The following is a 16952-nucleotide window of genomic DNA, read 5'->3' as shown; positions in this document are numbered from 1 at the left end:
ACAGTGAATGACAAACACAAAGTGAATGTTAGAAAGACAGTGTGAGAGATTGTTGGGAGAGACCTAGATGAGCAACAAGTCACTGTGGTACATTAACCTGCTCTCCACCTACTGTCCTCCTTACCATACTCTCTAATCTACAGAGCCATAGCAGCAAATAACCGCTTTCAAACTGCCCCGTCAAACTGCAACCCCATGTAAATGTTGGAGCTTTTAAAGTTCCTCAGGGACCCCGTTCCTCCAGTGTTGTGTTATGTTCTGCATTGCTGAGTTCTGTTCCTAAGAACCTTTTAGGAGACAGTCTGAAAATAACCAGTGTTAACAGAAGCCCAGCCCTGTCTGCTTGCCTGCCTGCCTGTCATCAGAGGGGAAAGACAGACAGACAGCTGGAGAAACATCCCCACAGACAGCTTGCTAGGCTGGCATCCTGGGAGACACTGATGAAACAACCAGCTCCGGAGTGGCACAGACACACATAGATGGACACACATTCACACACACTCCATTTACACTGTCCTTTGTCATACTTTCCGCCGGTATTGCTTTGTTAAACAGGCGGCCACGTAGGGAGGGTTTTGTTGTCTATAAAACTGAACAGGATCTTTTGTTATTTGTCATTTCATGAACAGGCATGTGATGTAAGAGAAGTGCAGGTAAACTTAGAAGAAACACACAGTGCTGTGATGATGTCGGCACTCCCTGAGCAGCAACATTAATTCAGAGGGACAGAAACCGAACACCACACACATTGTTCCGCACTCAGTGCTGTACAGTCAGAGGATAAGTTAAAGCAGTTCCCTGAATACATCTAATTACTAGCGCCTGTAAATTGTTAAGGGGTGGCTAATTTGGAGTGTTGATTCTCGGTTAGCCGCAGGCTACATTTAGAATGGGTGAGATAAAACAGGTGACAAAGACCAGTATTCATTCAGATATTCTCTAAGGGTTCATCACTGCATGGAGAATATGGAGACGGAGGTCTTCCCATTTACAGTGGGGTGAACAAGTATTTGATACACTGCCGGTTTTGCAGGTTTTCCCACATACAAAGCATGTAGAAGTCTGTCATTTTTATCATAGGTACTCCTCAACTGTGAGTGACGGAATCTAAAAAAATAAGCCAGAAAATCACAATGTATGATTTTAAGTGATTAATTAGCATTTTATTGCATGACATAAGCATTTGATACATCAGAAAAGCAAAACTTTATATTTGGTACAGAAACCTTTGTTTGCAATTACAGAGATCATACGTTTCCTGTAGTTCTTGACCAGGTTTCACACACTGTAGCAGGGATTTTGGCCCACCCCTCCATACAGACCTTCTCCAGATCCTTCAGGTTTCGGGGCTGTCACTGGGCAATACGGACTTTCAGCTCCCTCCAAAGATTTTCTATTGGGTTCAGGTCTGGAGACTGGCTAGGCCACTCCAGGACCTTGAGATGCTTCTTACAGAGCCACTCCTTAGTTGCCCTGGCTGTGTGTTTTGGGTTGTTGTCATGCTGGAAGACCCAGCCACAACCCATCTTCAATGCTCTTACTGAAGGAAGGAGGTTGTTGGCCCAGATCTCGCGATACATGACCCCATCCATCCTCCCCTCAATACAGTGCAGTCGTCCTGTCCCCTTTGCAGAAAAGCATCCCCAAAAAAGGATGTTTCCACCTCCATGCTTCACAGTTGGGATGGTGTTCTCGGGGTTGTACTCATCCTTCTTCTTCCTCCAAACACGGCGAGTGGAGTTCAGACCAAAAAGCTCTATTTTTGTCACATCAGACCACATGACTTTCTCCCACTCCCATGGTCATTGGCAAACTTCAGATGGGCCTGGACATGCGCAGGCTTGAGCAGGGGGACCCTGCGTGCGCTGCAGGATTTTAATACATGACGGCGTAGTGTGTTACTAATGGTTTCCCAGCTAATGTGGTCCCAGCTCTCTTCAGGTCATTGACCAGGTCCTGCCGTGTAGTTCTGGGCTGATCCCTCACCTTCCTCATGATCATTGATGCCCCATGAGGTGAGATCTTGCATTGAGCCCCAGACCGAGGGAGATTGACCATCATCTTAAACTTCTTCCATTTTCTAATAATTGCACCAACAGTTGTTGCCTTCTCACCAAGCTGCTTGCCTATTGTCCTGTAGCCCATCCCAGCCTTGTGCAGGTATACAAAATCTATCCCTGATGTCCTTACACAACTCTCTGGTCTTAGCCATTGTGGAGAGGTTGGAGTCTGTTTGATTGAGTGTGTGGACAGGTGTCTTTTATACAGGTAACAAGTTCAAACAGGTGCAGTTAATACAGGTAATGAGTGGAGAACAGGAGGGCTTCATAAAGAAAAAATAACAGGTCTGTGTGTGCCGGAATTCTTACTGGTTGGTAGGTGATCAAATACTTATGTCTTGCAATAAAATGCAAATAAGTTATTTAAAAATCATACAATGTGATTTTTGGGATTTTTGTTTTAGATTCCATCACTCACAGTTGAAGTGTACCTATGATGAAAATGACAGACCTTTACATGCTTTGTAAGTAGGAAAACCTGCAGAATCGGCAGTGTATCAAATACTTGTTCTCCCCACTGTACTTCATTGACTACACTTTTCATCCATGTTTTCATGGCTAATACTCTGTACACCACTTTGGCAACTACCACTGACTATTCAGTATTTCAACAATCAGCAGAAAGCCTCACCAATTCAATGCTTGGATATTCACATCTTATTTTCTGGCTTTCATGTCACTCGTGTGGTGCTGTGTGAGCAAAAAAACCAGGCGCAGGCATATCTCGCGTCCGTGGTTTTATTCAACAAACAAAAAAAACCGAACAACGAATGGAAAACTGTAACTATTGACTGAATGAAATAAGTGTGCGACAACGCGTCTTATACATATAACCTTCAAACAGTAAATACACGTAACAATAAACGAAATGACAACAACAATGATCCACAATGTGGGGAGCAGAGGGGAAACATTTAAACACATACAAATCAGCTAACAGGGACCTGGTGTGAACGATAATAGACATGTGACACAGAACAAGTCCGGGATGCATTTGTGTGTGATGGGAACCTGAGAATATCTGGCACGGCGGCGCTGCTGCTCACCGCACCGTGACATTTCAAGACAAGGCCGATCAGCTTCACACTGAGATGAATAGTGTTCAACCAGCAGTGTTCAGTCAAGTTCATCATCGTTGGCAATGCAATTACACAGAAGAGCTACTGTAATACTAAAACCCTGTTAATTTGAGATAAGGAAACAAACATCGTCATCATAATCTATAGACTTTGACTTCTATGGCCTACCACAAAAGAGTAGAGTTGTGAAGAGCGGGTCTTCAGCTCAGGCCGGCACTCCCCAACGCACAGCTGGACTGGTCCATCCCTGCTGTCTGCTGGGGCTGCATCCATCTCGCACACTATCCTGGAAGGAACCAAAACACACACACACAGTCAGCATCCCAAACACTACCCTGAACCAGACACGCATAGTCCCAAACACTACCCTGAACCAGACAGGCATAGTCCCAAACATTACCCTGAACCAGACAGGCATAGTCCCAAACACTACCCTGAACCAGACAGGCATAGTCCCAAACACTACCCTGAACCAGACACGCATAGTCCCAAACACTACCCTGAACCAGACAGGCATAGTCCCAAACATTACCCTGAACCAGACAGGCATAGTCCCAAACATTACCCTGAACCAGACAGGCATAGTCCCAAACACTACCCTGAACCAGACAGGCATAGTCCCAAACATTACCCTGAACCAGACACGCATAGTCCCAAACATTACCCTGAACCAGACACGCATAGTCCCAAACATTACCCTGAACCAGACAGGCATCGTCCCAAACACTACCCTGAACCAGACAGGCATTGTCCCAAACACTACCCTGAACCAGACAGGCATAGTCCCAAATATTACCCTGAACCAGACAGGCATCGTCCCAAACACTACCCTGAACCAGACAGGCATTGTCCCAAACACTACCCTGAACCAAACAGGTATAGTCCCAAACACTACCCTGAACCAAACAGGTATAGTCCCAAACATTACCCTGAACCAGACAGGCATAGTCCCAAACAATACCCTGAACCAGCCATGTATAGTCCCAAACACTACCCAAACAAAGCACAATCTCTAGCAGATTAAAACAGGCTCAAAATACCGTATTCAAAACACTAACAGATTCTGTCCATGGACCAAGACACATTAGTGTTGTCAGCCAGACTTAAGCCAGACTGAAGTCAGGAGGATCAGTATGTTCCTTCCCTCAGTATTGATCTCCTTCTCCCTTATCAATGTACTCTTCTCTCTGGCTTTTTAGATTGCTTCACAAGACATATCCAAGGCAGGGAGGTCAACTGAACCGGACACCTTGCCACATAAAGCGTTTAAACTGTGTTCTTCTTCTAGTCGCCACGACCCATCACACTTCTAGAAGCGGCCCCAGAATGTCCTGGGGAGTGGGGGGGGGGGAACTACACATCATAAATATCCCTCCACCAACAAGCCCCCGGCTGTGAACATCAAGCTCCAGCATTGCCGTAGCAACACTGAATGTAAATCACAGGGAGGACCACGGCTGAAGCCCCGTGGCGGATCAATACAGCTTTATCATACGCCGCGATCAGGTGCCTCCCTCCGCCGGCAGGTGGCCAGATTAAATGACATAATAAAACCAGGATGCCTATCGATTGACACTTGTGTGGAGTTCTAAAAAAAAAAAAAGAATAAATTGTGTTGTTGGGAGTTGGAGGAAGACAAAGGAGAGAGAGAGAAAAGGAGAAAGTGAGACTTGGCGGGTTTCTGTAGCACTGACCACCTGAATCACAACTAATGACACTTCAGAGAGCACCTGGCTGGATAGAAGAGAAGGATTCCTGCAGGATTTACTTCCGCCACAATGACCAACCCCTTACAGAGGAAAGGGTCTCTGCAGAGGCTTGATACCCAGGAGTAGTGCCTGGCTAATTGCCTTCATCAAGAGGGCTTCTCCTATTGCACGCCGACCACATCAACAGCATCCCCTCAAAAGCGCATCTCCATCTTGTGAACACGACACTACAAAGTCTGGCAAGGCGAGACAAGTACCTCCCGCATTACACAAAACAGCAACCGCTGGGGATTTCCCAGGTCGTGACCCCCACTGCAATGTGGATCCAACCAGAGTCTGTTGACTGAACAGACCAAACATTCTGACCAGGACTAATGGAGCTGAGAACTGACTGGCTGATGGGGCGTGTCTGATTCTGCCTCCGCTTTATTTCAAGTACTTTACCAATGGAATCCATAACTATTATGACCAGCATTATGCCAGGCCCCGTCTGCATTTCTCAGTCTCCGTAGCAGTGCTGCTCTCCAGCCAAATTTCTAATTTCCCTCTGACACTTTTCACACTGCAATATAAATGAATTCACTTGAGCAGCGTCCCAATCGGATTAAACTGCTGTCAGACCGTTGCAGTGCAGACAAATGATCCCCTACAGCCAGTGGCCTGCAGAGCATTTCAAACACACACACGCGCACATTTGATTTACTATCTTAACGTGGACCCCAACATAATATTCCCATAAAATAAAAAATATCCCTACTCTTACCCTAACTGTTACACCAAATATGATGTTATCCCTAATCCTAACACTAACTCTTACCCTAAAACATATTCTAACCCATTTGTAACAAACCAAAACCTAACCCCTAAGCCTAAACTAGCCTTTGCCCTAATGGGGTCAGACATCATTTCCCCACATAGTGGAACTGCCATTGTTTCACAATTATTGCAGGGTTTTGGTACATTAATAGTTAAACCAGTCTACTCAGTCAGTCAGGGCTGGATTGAACCAGCCAGACCTCCCAAACCACTTACACAGTCAACAGTCCCATGAATACAACCACTGGTTACCACAAACAACAGTCACAAAGGAGCCTGTGACATCACACTCCCTGTTGAATGGACTCCTATGTCTTGTGCTTGAAACACAACTCATCTCATTTGCCTCATTCGCATTGACGTCTGGGTGAGACGTACCTGAAGTGCGTTTGAACTATACTAGTAGGCGTCTTCACTGCGGCAGAGCACGAGTGCAGTGTTCCACTGTATTCAGGGTGTGGGCAGAAGGATGCCAGCGGAGGAGTTAAGGACGTCCCTAATGAGGAGTCTGTTCTGCTCCACTCTGTCGTCACGGCAGGCTGCCTGCCAACCTGAAACTGATTTCTATCCCACTGACTCTGAGTTGCTGTCCTTCCATTCAGATGGGGGCAAGAGACAAGACTGACAGAGTGCTTGTCAGTCCATATGTTCCCTTTGAAACACAGGTTTCTGTCTGCTCCGCCACCTCCTCTTCAGCACATGACTCACGGACTGGCAGAGAAGGTTCCAGTGGAAGGTTACACTTTCTGTCGAAGGGCATGAAAGTTCCAATGAAGCATGACGGGGTTCTATTGGAGTGTTCCACGGAAGGAAGTCAGGGTTCCGTCTGGGGGAGTTACACATGTCGTGTGACGACAGGGAACCCATAAGCCACTCCTCCGTCCTCAGGGTCAGAATGCGGGGGAGCACGGCGGCATGCCAAAAGTAAGTCTCAGACGCGGAAAGTACAGCTTTGCAGGGGAAGACTGGTCAGAGCACTGGAATACAGGAAGAGCCCAATACGAGTCTGAGGTCTGACTGTCTATAGTCCCCAGCCTAGGTGAGGGAAAGGTATCCACACTGCACTGCTCTCCTGGCTTACCCATTCTGACTGAGCTGTACCTAGTATCTGTGGGAGACAGCAGGCAGCCAATTATACAACGTGGGCCATTGACAATTAGTGTGAGGTTATGGGACAGGCTTAACGTGCTCTCTGCTGCACTAGACAATTAAAACAAAGTAAACAAAGGTAAACACACACAGATGTTATGGGACTGATTATGTATGTGTGTGTGTGTGTGTGTGTGTGTGTGTGTGGGTGTGTGTGTGTGCATGGTCTGATGTGGGTATCTTTCTGAAAAACAACAGACCAAGAGTTTGGGCCCAGCTCCAGTTATAATTCTGAGTAAACTTGCAGGTGTGTGTCTATGTTTGTGCCTGTACTTGTGCATGTGTCTGCATGTATGTGTACTGTATGCATGTGTGTGTGTTTGGGGGCTGTCAGCATGTGTTACACAGACCTTTGTCTTGCATGCAGCTGATTCTGAGGTCTATGTGATGTCTTTTGTATGTGCTGTTGCTCCAGTCTCACTGATCATAAGTTTACAAAATGTCTGGCTGTTCCTCCAGTTTCACTGATCATAAGTCTACTGACTTACTGGCTGTTCCTCCGGTCTCACTGATCATAAGTCTATGGACTTACTGGCTGTTCCTCCAGTCTCACTGATCGTAAGTCTACTGACTTACTGGCTGTTCCTCCTGTTTCAGTGATCATATGTCTGCTGTCTTACTGGCTTTTCCTCCTGTCTCACAGATCATAAGTCTACTGACTTACTGGCTCTTCCTCCTGTCTCACTGGTCATTAGTCTGCTGTTTTTAAGTAATGTTTTCAAATGACGTTCTTTGATATGATGACAATAAAGGGTTTCTCCATTGAAGTTCACTATTTCGAGGCAATAGTCTAGCATGATTCCAATACAGTAGAACATGTTTCCATTCACGTAGTTTTCAATACTATAATTGATTAATTGGCTAGGAATGTCCTCAGTTTTGACAATACACCGTGGGAAAGAACACAATGAGGGTAAAGGCAAATCCAGAATACATCAATGTAGGTTCGTCTGTACATTATGAATGCCAGCCTGCCTGCCCGTCTGCCTGACTCCCTGTCTGTCTGCCTCCCCATCTGCCTGCCTCCCTGTCAGCCTGCCTGCCTCCCTGTCAGCCTGCCTGCCTCCCTGTCAGCCTGCCTCCCTGTCTGTCAGGCTGCCTCCCTGTCTGTCAGCTTGCCTGTCTGTGTCTGTCTGTCAGCTTGCCTGTCTGTGTCTGCCTGTCAGGCTACCTGTCTGTCTGACTATCCTTCTGTGTTGGTGTTGACTTACTGCTCAGCGATTATGTAACCTTCCTCTATAGGCGAACACTTGACCCCAGCAACTTCCACGTTGTTCTCCATGTCGCTGAACGCCAGGCCGAGGTTCATACCGTGGATGGTCACCCTGGTCCCCCCCTCTGGAGGGCCTGCTACTGGGGTAACCTGCAGAGGACAGAAGGGATTGGAGGTTAAATAGGTTCATTCATACGTTTATTAAATAAATCACTGTAGCAACCTATAGATTTATGGTGTTCCCTGACAGATTTCACTGTGACAGTCACAATATTGAATTATATTTCTGTATCTCTGCAAGTTAAAGACAGCCCTTACATACTGTATGGGTCTGAACAAAAATAGAAAGCCTTTTCAACCTCTTGACCCCAACCACACATATCACAATACAGGTATGAAGTAACCACATTACAGCCCAATGAACAGAGGGGACTAATGGAACTCTTGGAAGTATGATGTCACTTCACGTACAACACACACAAAAAAAACAACCTTTTAACACAGACCTTACCTGCCGGGTCACTCCTCTAATCTACCGGACAGTAGTACACTGAGCATGAATTATGTATTAATCAACCTAGAGAAAAGAACTTGGCCAAACATAAAAACCTGGAGGGTGCATTAACATTCTGGATACCCGCCTAGTTCCCTGATCTGACGCCGCTGTTGCTATGCCACAGTAAATCTACCAGAAGCTGTATTAGTTCTCAGTGCAGCCCACCTTGTAATAAAATACAATATGGACGCCCAGCATGACCTTGGCTGTGGGAAGCAAGCTGCCTTCTGTGCTGCACAGCCCCTCTAAGGGTAGGATCTGGCTGCTGTCCAGTGTGTGTGTTCGTGTGTGTGTGTGTGTGTGTGTGTGTAGAGGAAGCAGAGATGGGAAGATGAAAGCACTGAAGAGGAGAGAGCAGGAGGTAGGGACAGGCGACGATGTGTGAAGTCACAGCCTCTATGTACACGATCAATATGCTATTACTGAGCACGCAGGCGGAAGTAAAACCAACACGAGCGCCCGGCATTTTAAAGCTGTGCCCGCTTACCGAGCCGCGGCCCGGCCCTGCCACGTGACAGCGCCTCTCTCCACGCTCTGCCTCTGGGTGCCACTACTGCCAGCCCAGTGGGGTGTCTGCATTGTAATCTAGATTTAGTGGACATTAATTGCTCTGGATGTAAAGTAAGTGTGTCACTGCACTGCCTGAGGGCCTGAATAGATGAATTTTTTATTGCTGCTTGCGCATGCAGGGTATGGGGGGAGGGTACGTAGTGGAGAGAGGCCTGGCTAAATATATCCATGTCAGACCAGGACTGCAGCAATCACAAAAGACTTATGGATAGTTACATAAAAAATGGAGGAAGTTAAATGCCTCGGAAAGTGTGAGCGTGTGAGAGTCAGTGTGTGAGCAAGCAGAAGAAGGTTGAGTGATAGAAGGTTTCTGCCACTTTGGAAGGCGTGGCAGCCACAGGGGAGCTGGTGTGAAAGTCAATGGATGATGGGTTCAGTATATCCAGTGTGATGAGGAAGGGGGGGGGGGGTTCAGTATTTCCAGTGAGAGTGTGATGACATATGATGGGTTCAGTATTTCCAGTGTGATGAGGAAGGGGGGGGTTCAGTGTTTCCAGTGAGAGTGTGATGACATATGTTGGGTTCAGTATTTCCAGTCAGTGTGGTGATGTATGGTGGGTTCAGTATTTCCAGTCAGTGTGGTGATGTATGGTGGGTTCAGTATTTCAAGTGTGATGATGTATGGTGGGTTCAGTATTTCAAGTGTGATGATGTATGGTGGGTTCAGTATTTCCAGAGTGTGAAGATGTATGGTGGGTTCAGTATTTCGAGTGTGATGATGTATGGTGGGTTCAGTATTTCCAGTCAGAGTGTGATGATGTATGGTGGGTTCAGTATTTCGAGTGTGATGATGTACGGTGGGTTCAGTATTTCGAGTGTGATGATGTATGGTGGGTTCAGTATTTCGAGTGTGATGATGTATGGTGGGTTCAGTATTTCCAAAGTGTGATGATGTATGGTGGGTTCAGTATTTCAAGTGTGATGATGTATGGTGGGTTCAGTATTTCGAGTGTGATGATGTATGGTGGGTTCAGTATTTCCAGTCAGAGTGTGATGATGTATGGTGGGTTCAGTATTTCGAGTGTGATGATGTATGGTGGGTTCAGTATTTCGAGTGTGATGATGTATGGTGGGTTCAGTATTTCTAGTGTGATGATGTATGTTGGGTTCAGTATTTCCAGTCAGTGAGGTGATGTATGGTGGGTTCAGTATTTTGAGTGTGATGATGTATGGTGGGTTCAGTATTTCCAGTGTGATGATGTATGTTGGGTTCAGTATTTCCAGTCAGTGTGGTGATGTATGGTGGGTTCTGAATTTGCACTGAGATTTCCTTCTAGCCCGAGGCTGTAACATAATTTCCACTGACAAGCCGGTCATGATATATACTGAGATATAAATTAAATAACTGCAATCCGTGCATGAAACCATGAAGCAATTATCAGATTGAGGCTTGATTCAGCAGATGAGTGTAAATATCTCTTTGTCTGGTACGTTTCTTCAAAGCCATGCAAGACGTATCCTCAAAGACTTGGAGAGTAGACACACTCCTCGTCTGACCCTGGCATTGTCTGAGAGGCAGAGAACAATGTGGTGATATCCACAAAAGTCCCTAGGAACTGATTTCAGATCAGCAGTTTCATGGTAACACGCTACTCATCTCCTAATGAACAAAGAGAGACCGGGAAGTGGCTCATCAGCAGGAACTCAGTGTGAATTTGAGCGATAGATAGAGAGGGTATTTCCAGTCCTGCCTCTTCTCCTCACGTCTACCCCCAGGCTCGGTGACACACTACTCCCCCCCCCCACTACCCCCTATCCCCAGCTTCACGCTCCCCGTGTAATCCCTTTAAGGACAGCGCCGCTGCCCGAACAGCTTTGTCCCACTGTGTCAATAGTGGGTAATTCCCAGAAAACAGCCAGCCAGGCCCCCAGCCAGATCAAACATGCCCACTCCCTCTCCCTCAGACACAGCTCCAGGGATGTCAAGGCTGGGCCAGCGGGATGCAAAGTGACGCCTCCTAACACACGCCACTAGATACGGCCTTGAGAAGGAGCAGTAGAGGACTGGTTGAAGTGACACAGGGGGAGATATAGGGGAAATGCTGTGACACTGACCTACATTGAGAGGAGGACTTATTTTTTTGTAACCGTTATGAGGAGAGAGAAAGGGGAACTCTCTTTTTAGTAGATAATTCACAGCCAGTGCAGATTCACCGAACCATAGATAAGACAGTGGAGAGAGGAAATCTGGATCTTCTGCACAAATCCTGTCAGATGTTGGCTATGACAGTGAATCACAGTAGCAAGAGGTCTTCTCATTCGAGAGAAGATAGGCTGTTGTGCACACTGTCCCAAAGAAATTGGAGGAACGTAGCTGCGCTTCCTAACCTTGTGCCAATTGTATGACAACAATGTATTTATACAGCAATATAAATAGGAAATATAGTCACTGACAAGGTTAGAAAAAATAATAGTGTCCTTCAAACTTTGCTTTTTCCAAAGAATCCTCCATTTAGAGCAATTACAGCCTTGCAGACCTTTGGCATTCTAGTTGTCAATTAGATGAGACAGGGAATCGTGACACACTAACAGTACTGAAGAACCATAGAGAAGAGAGAGGGAATCAAATGAGCAATGAAGGCAAAATGGGTAGGGCAGAAAATGTCCAAATTAACAAGCATTGAGTAAACGTATGAATAGTTGTGCAATGAGGCAAATGCAAGTACAAATGGCAATTCTAACTCTGCAAGGTCCCTGAGAGGCAGTACTAGGATGTGGGCGGGTGGGTATGGTTAGTGATGGGTCACAGAGTTCAGCAGGGTTACAGTAGATGGTAAGAAGCTATTCCTGAGCCTGCTGGTGCAAGAACTAAGAGACCTGGGGCAAACAGTTAAAGGCATGGATGTGAAGGTTCTCTGTTGATGCCGCGCGCCCTGCACTGACACCGCTTGTGCTGAAGGTCCACAATGGCTGGGAGCTGGGCACCTGGTAGGGATCCAGTGTTGGGGGGAGGCAGGACTTAAAGTGGGCCAGAACTAGTCTTTCGAAGCACTTCATGATCGTGGGGGTGAGTGCGATAGGTCAGAAGTCAGTCAGGCTAGACACAGTTGACTGGTTTGGCACTGGCTCAATTGTTGAGTTCTTGAAGCACATTGGAACAACCACCTGGGCCAGTAACAGGTTGAAAATGTCAGTAAAGACCTCGGCCAGCTGCCCAGCACATGTTCTGAGCACACGCCTGGGGACGCCATCAGGACCGGCAGCCTTGCGTGCATTCACCCTGCTCAGTGCAGACAACACATCTGCGGTGGATTGTCTGAGGGGGGGGGGGTCGTCTGGGTGGAGTTCCGATTTAATGACGTCACTGGCTGTGGGGGTGGGGTTCTTTGGCAGGTAGTCTGTGATGGCTTGGATGCCCTGCCACATGTGTCGGGGTTCGGAGTTGTTATTGAAGTGCTCCTCAATCCACAGTTTGTGGTAATTTTTTGCCATCTTGATGCCCCTTTTCAAGTTGGCCCGTGATGCGCAGCAGGCCTCCGTATCGCCGGATCTGAAAGCAGCACCATGTGCCTTTAGCAGTAGTCAGACCTCTCTGTTCATCCATGGTTTCTGGTTGGGGAAGGTCTTTATTTGATTATGAGTGGTGACATTGTTGATGCAGATGTTGATGTAATCCAGAACGGAAGAAGCGTATGGTTCAATGTCCGTATTTGGGGGTCATGGGTGGCTTGAATGGCAAACCCTCCAGTCTGTGTGTTGAAACTGAAGCTGTAGCAGTGAGTCTGACCCCTCTGGCCACACTTTGACTGTCCTCACTGATGGTTTCACAGGCTTAATGAGGGGTAAATACTGTGAGAGTAAGAAGAGTGAAATATGGTCCGACTATCCCAGGTGGATGAAGGGAATGGCTTTGTAAGCCTCCGGGATGTTTGTGTACACATGGTCTAGTGTATTGTCTCCTCTGGTGGGGCACAAGACATTTTGATGGAACTACAAAAACACCATCCGGGTGTTCCATCTGCTGTTTGCTAATGGCAGCCTGCAGTTCTTTTATTGCTAGTTTAGCGTTAGCATCCGGGGGTATGTAGACTGCTGTAACAACAATAGATGTAAACTCCCGAGGCAAGTAAAAAGGCCTAATCATCAGGTACTCCAGATTGTTTGAGCAATAACTCCCAGTAAAGTCAGAGTTGGTACACTGTGGTTTGTTTACATAAATAAAGAGACATAGAATCCTGACACACTAACACTACTGATGAACCATAGAGAAGAGACAGAGGATCCTGACACACTAACACTACTGACGAACCATAGAGAAGAGACAGAGGATCATGACACACTAAAACTACTGATGAACCATAGAGAAGAGACAGAGGATCATGACACACTAACACTACTGATGAACCATAGAGAAGAGACAGAGGATCATGACACACTAACACTACTGATGAACCATAGAGAAGAGACAGAGGATCATGACACCCCAACAGAATTATAAATAAAGAAAAATGGAGGAATGGCCAGAACTGACCAGCCTGACATTGATATACAGCATGTTTAGTAATGGTTAGTAAAGTGGTGCTTATCTACAGGCCAAACTCAATAAAAGCAATCTGTGCTACAGCTTTAGGGGGATATAGAACAGAATGTCTGAAGCTCAATGACATTCTACTGGAAGACAGAGAGAGAGATGAAAAGAAAGGAGAGGAAGACTGAGCTGTGTTGTATCATATTATAATGGCAGATATAACTCGGTCCTCTTCACTAGCGCTAGCTTTCTATTTCTCTCTCTGTCTCTGTTACTGTCTTTTAAGCTTAACCCTCCCTCAGATAAAAGCTGTTTTTAGATTATACATGAACTAGGCAGTCTGAGGTAAAAAAAAAAAAAAACGACAAAGTGAAAATGTTAGAACCGTTACCTGTGAAGCTACTATATGGTATTGGCGTGAGTAGCTTCTAAATGTCTTTGGGTCAATCCACTCCTATTGTTTTAAATGGCACAGCTTCCACCCATACCTACAGTAAGAGCTCAATTAGGGTTTTCAAGGGTAGCTCAAGCAAGTTAGATTTCTTTGCGACTAGTGTTGAATATGCTTTATAAAATCCCACGTGCTACATGTTTCTTGCTGAATAAACTACATACTAAATACTTTATAGACCTTCAAACATCTTGTAGCCACCTGAGAAATAGAAAAAGACAGAGGAGCAACACTGGAGTGAGAAGAGGAAGGAGGAGAGTGAGGAAGAGGGAGTAGCGAGGGATAGAGGGAGAAAATGATGGAGTTATGAGGGGACAAATGGAGGGAGATAGGGAGGCATGGAGGTAGGGAGAGAGGGATGAAGGGAATGATTTGGGGTAGGTAAGGAGAGAGGGAGGGAAGGATGGAGTTAGGGAGGGAGGGAGGGAGGGAGGGAGGGAGAGAGGGAGGGAGGGAGAGAGGGAAGGAGGAAGTGATGGAGGGAGTCATGCTCTTTTGAGGGAGTATTTGTGGATGACTGAATTTCAGTGAGTTTCTCTAAATAGACCTTTATCTTCACTAGGAAATGCAGCTGCTCACACACACACACACACACACACACACACACGCACACACACACACCTGGGACGGATACAGCTCTGTGGCGGGGAGGGGGTCCCATGGCCTCTACCAGGGTAACATGACTTATTCAGAAGTGTTTTCAATTCTGCTTGTGTGTGTGTGTCCATTTCCACAGTGTGTGCATGTGTGTTGGCTTAGATGCCTGTCTTGCTTGGTTGAACAACTATGTGTTGTGCCTGCCATTGCCTGGGTCTAAATGAACTGTGCAAAACATTTCACGGCCAGCTGAGAGGGAGGAGTAGTTATGCAATGATTTTTGAATTAACTTGAACCAGAGACTAGACCCCAGAAGGTACACACCTCTAAAACAGATCTATACCAGCCATATTCTCTCTGCCATCCAGTTCATACAGTATAGGACACATCCAGTTCATACTGTATAGGACACATCCAGTTCATACTGTATAGGACACATCCAGTTCATACTTTATAGGACACATCCAGTTCATACTCTATAGGACACATCCAGTTCATACTGTATAGGACACATCCAGTTCATACTGTATAGGACACATCCAGTTCATACTTCATAGGACACATCCAGTTCATACTGTATAGGACACATCCAGTTCATACTTCATAGGACACATCCAGTTCATACTGTATAGGACACATCCAGTTCATACTGTATAGGACACATCAAGCTTCAATGAACAGGAAACATCCAACTCATATTGCATAGGACACAATCAGATAATTGTATAGAAATCATCCAGCTCATATTGTATAGGACAATTCTAACTCATATTTTACAGGAAGAATCATCCAGCACAGAGAGAGTTTATTCTTCCAATCTTCCCATGATGCCTTTCAAGTCCTCTTTTAATCCCCAGCTTCATGTGATTCTGTTTCCACTGCTGTTACAGGGGGTTTATATCTGTTTAATATTAATGCCTTAGCCGTGGTGGGGGGCCATCAGGCACGGTACTTAATAGAAATATAAATTATTCACAAGGAGTGTCTTCTGGTAGGAATGTAGACTAATATCTATGTATGTATACAAATCAGATCCTGATTGGGACTTTGTTGCATACAATCAAAACGAAATATATTCATAAAATTCACCCCGCAAGGGAAAGAGTCAAGTGGTTTGGAAGGAATTGTCATTTTTGGGAGAGAAATGGGGGTTGGAGAGTACAGAACATTATGTGGAAACATGAAGAAAAACCCTCTAAACTCTACAAGTGCCAAATGCAAGCGACTGGTCGGCATTTCTGTGTTTGTTCCTGTCTGTGAGTGTCTGTTTGGGTCCAGTCTGTGTGTGTCTGTGTGTGTGTCCAGTCTGTGTGTGTGTGTGTGTGTCCCTGTCTGTCAGTGTCTGTATGTGTCTCTGTGTGTCCAGTCTGTGTGTGTCTCTGTGTGTATGTCCAGTCTGTGTGTGTCTGTGTGTATGTCCAGTCTGTGTGTGTCTCTGTGTGTATGTCCAGTCTGTGTGTGTCTCTGTGTGTATGTCCAGTCTGTGTGTGTGTCTGTGTGTATGTCCAGTCTGTGTGTGTCTGTGTGTATGTCCAGTCTGTGTGTGTCTGTGTGTATGTCCAGTCTGTGTGTCTGTCCTAAGCTCCTTTCTTTACTGATATTCTCTACCAATCTACTCAGTAAGGAATGGAGATCAGCACTCAGTAATCACATACAATACTCAGTATACTAATGAAAACGGGAAGCTGAACGATATAGGTATGTCCCCATAGGGTTTTTGTTTGTTAGTCCAGACACACAGACACACACAATCCACTGTCTCAAAGTGCACAGAATGACAAGCGGAGAGGGCACATGAGATACACAGGAGTCTAAAATCATTTACTAGAGTGAGTCACAGAGAGAAAGAAGAGTGAGAAGACAAGAGAGTCAGAAAGAGGGAGAGATAATGAGACAGAGAGAAAGAGACAGAAGGATAGAGAGAAATATAGATAGATAGATATATAGATGGGAAACGCAAGGAACAGAGAAGGATCAGGTAGGAGGGGAGAAGACCCTCATCCTGTTCCCTCTGGCATAGCCCGGCTAATCAGAGTACAGAACAGCCAATCACGGACGACTTCACCGTCGTGTCATACTGGCTGAGGTCAGATGTGAATAAGTGGTGAGGGAGAGTCCAGCCTAATGAATCCATGCGCAGGTATGTGCTGGGATCCGGAGGTTGATCACAGACCACTGGTGTGTTACCAAACCTAATTAAATCCAGTGGCAAGGCAGCTCTCAGCCGCCAGCCCAGACTCCCCGCTGACACCAGGACAAGTATATCCACCACACTAGCTGCATG

The 16952-nt window shown here is 46.0% G+C and overlaps 1 protein-coding gene across 3 annotated transcripts in view; it reads right to left on the bottom strand.

The window, feature by feature from the left end:
* plxna2 (plexin A2) overlaps positions 1-16952 on the bottom strand; it is a 224199-nt gene that overhangs the window by 51846 nt on the left and 155401 nt on the right. For all 3 annotated transcript variants that reach the window (XM_034295893.1, XM_034295894.1, XM_034295895.1), the window contains exons 13-14: positions 8025-8176; positions 3308-3425 (exon numbers count right to left, since the gene is read on the bottom strand). In XM_034295893.1, coding sequence (XP_034151784.1) covers positions 3308-3425; positions 8025-8176 — 270 coding nt within the window. The remainder of the gene's footprint in view (positions 1-3307; positions 3426-8024; positions 8177-16952) is intronic.

Source organism: Esox lucius, chromosome 12 (genome assembly GCF_011004845.1).
Source record: "Esox lucius isolate fEsoLuc1 chromosome 12, fEsoLuc1.pri, whole genome shotgun sequence".
Lineage (NCBI taxonomy): Eukaryota > Metazoa > Chordata > Actinopteri > Esociformes > Esocidae > Esox > Esox lucius.
Note: the sequence above shows the minus strand (reverse complement) of the source record. Positions and strands in the feature narration are given on the sequence as shown.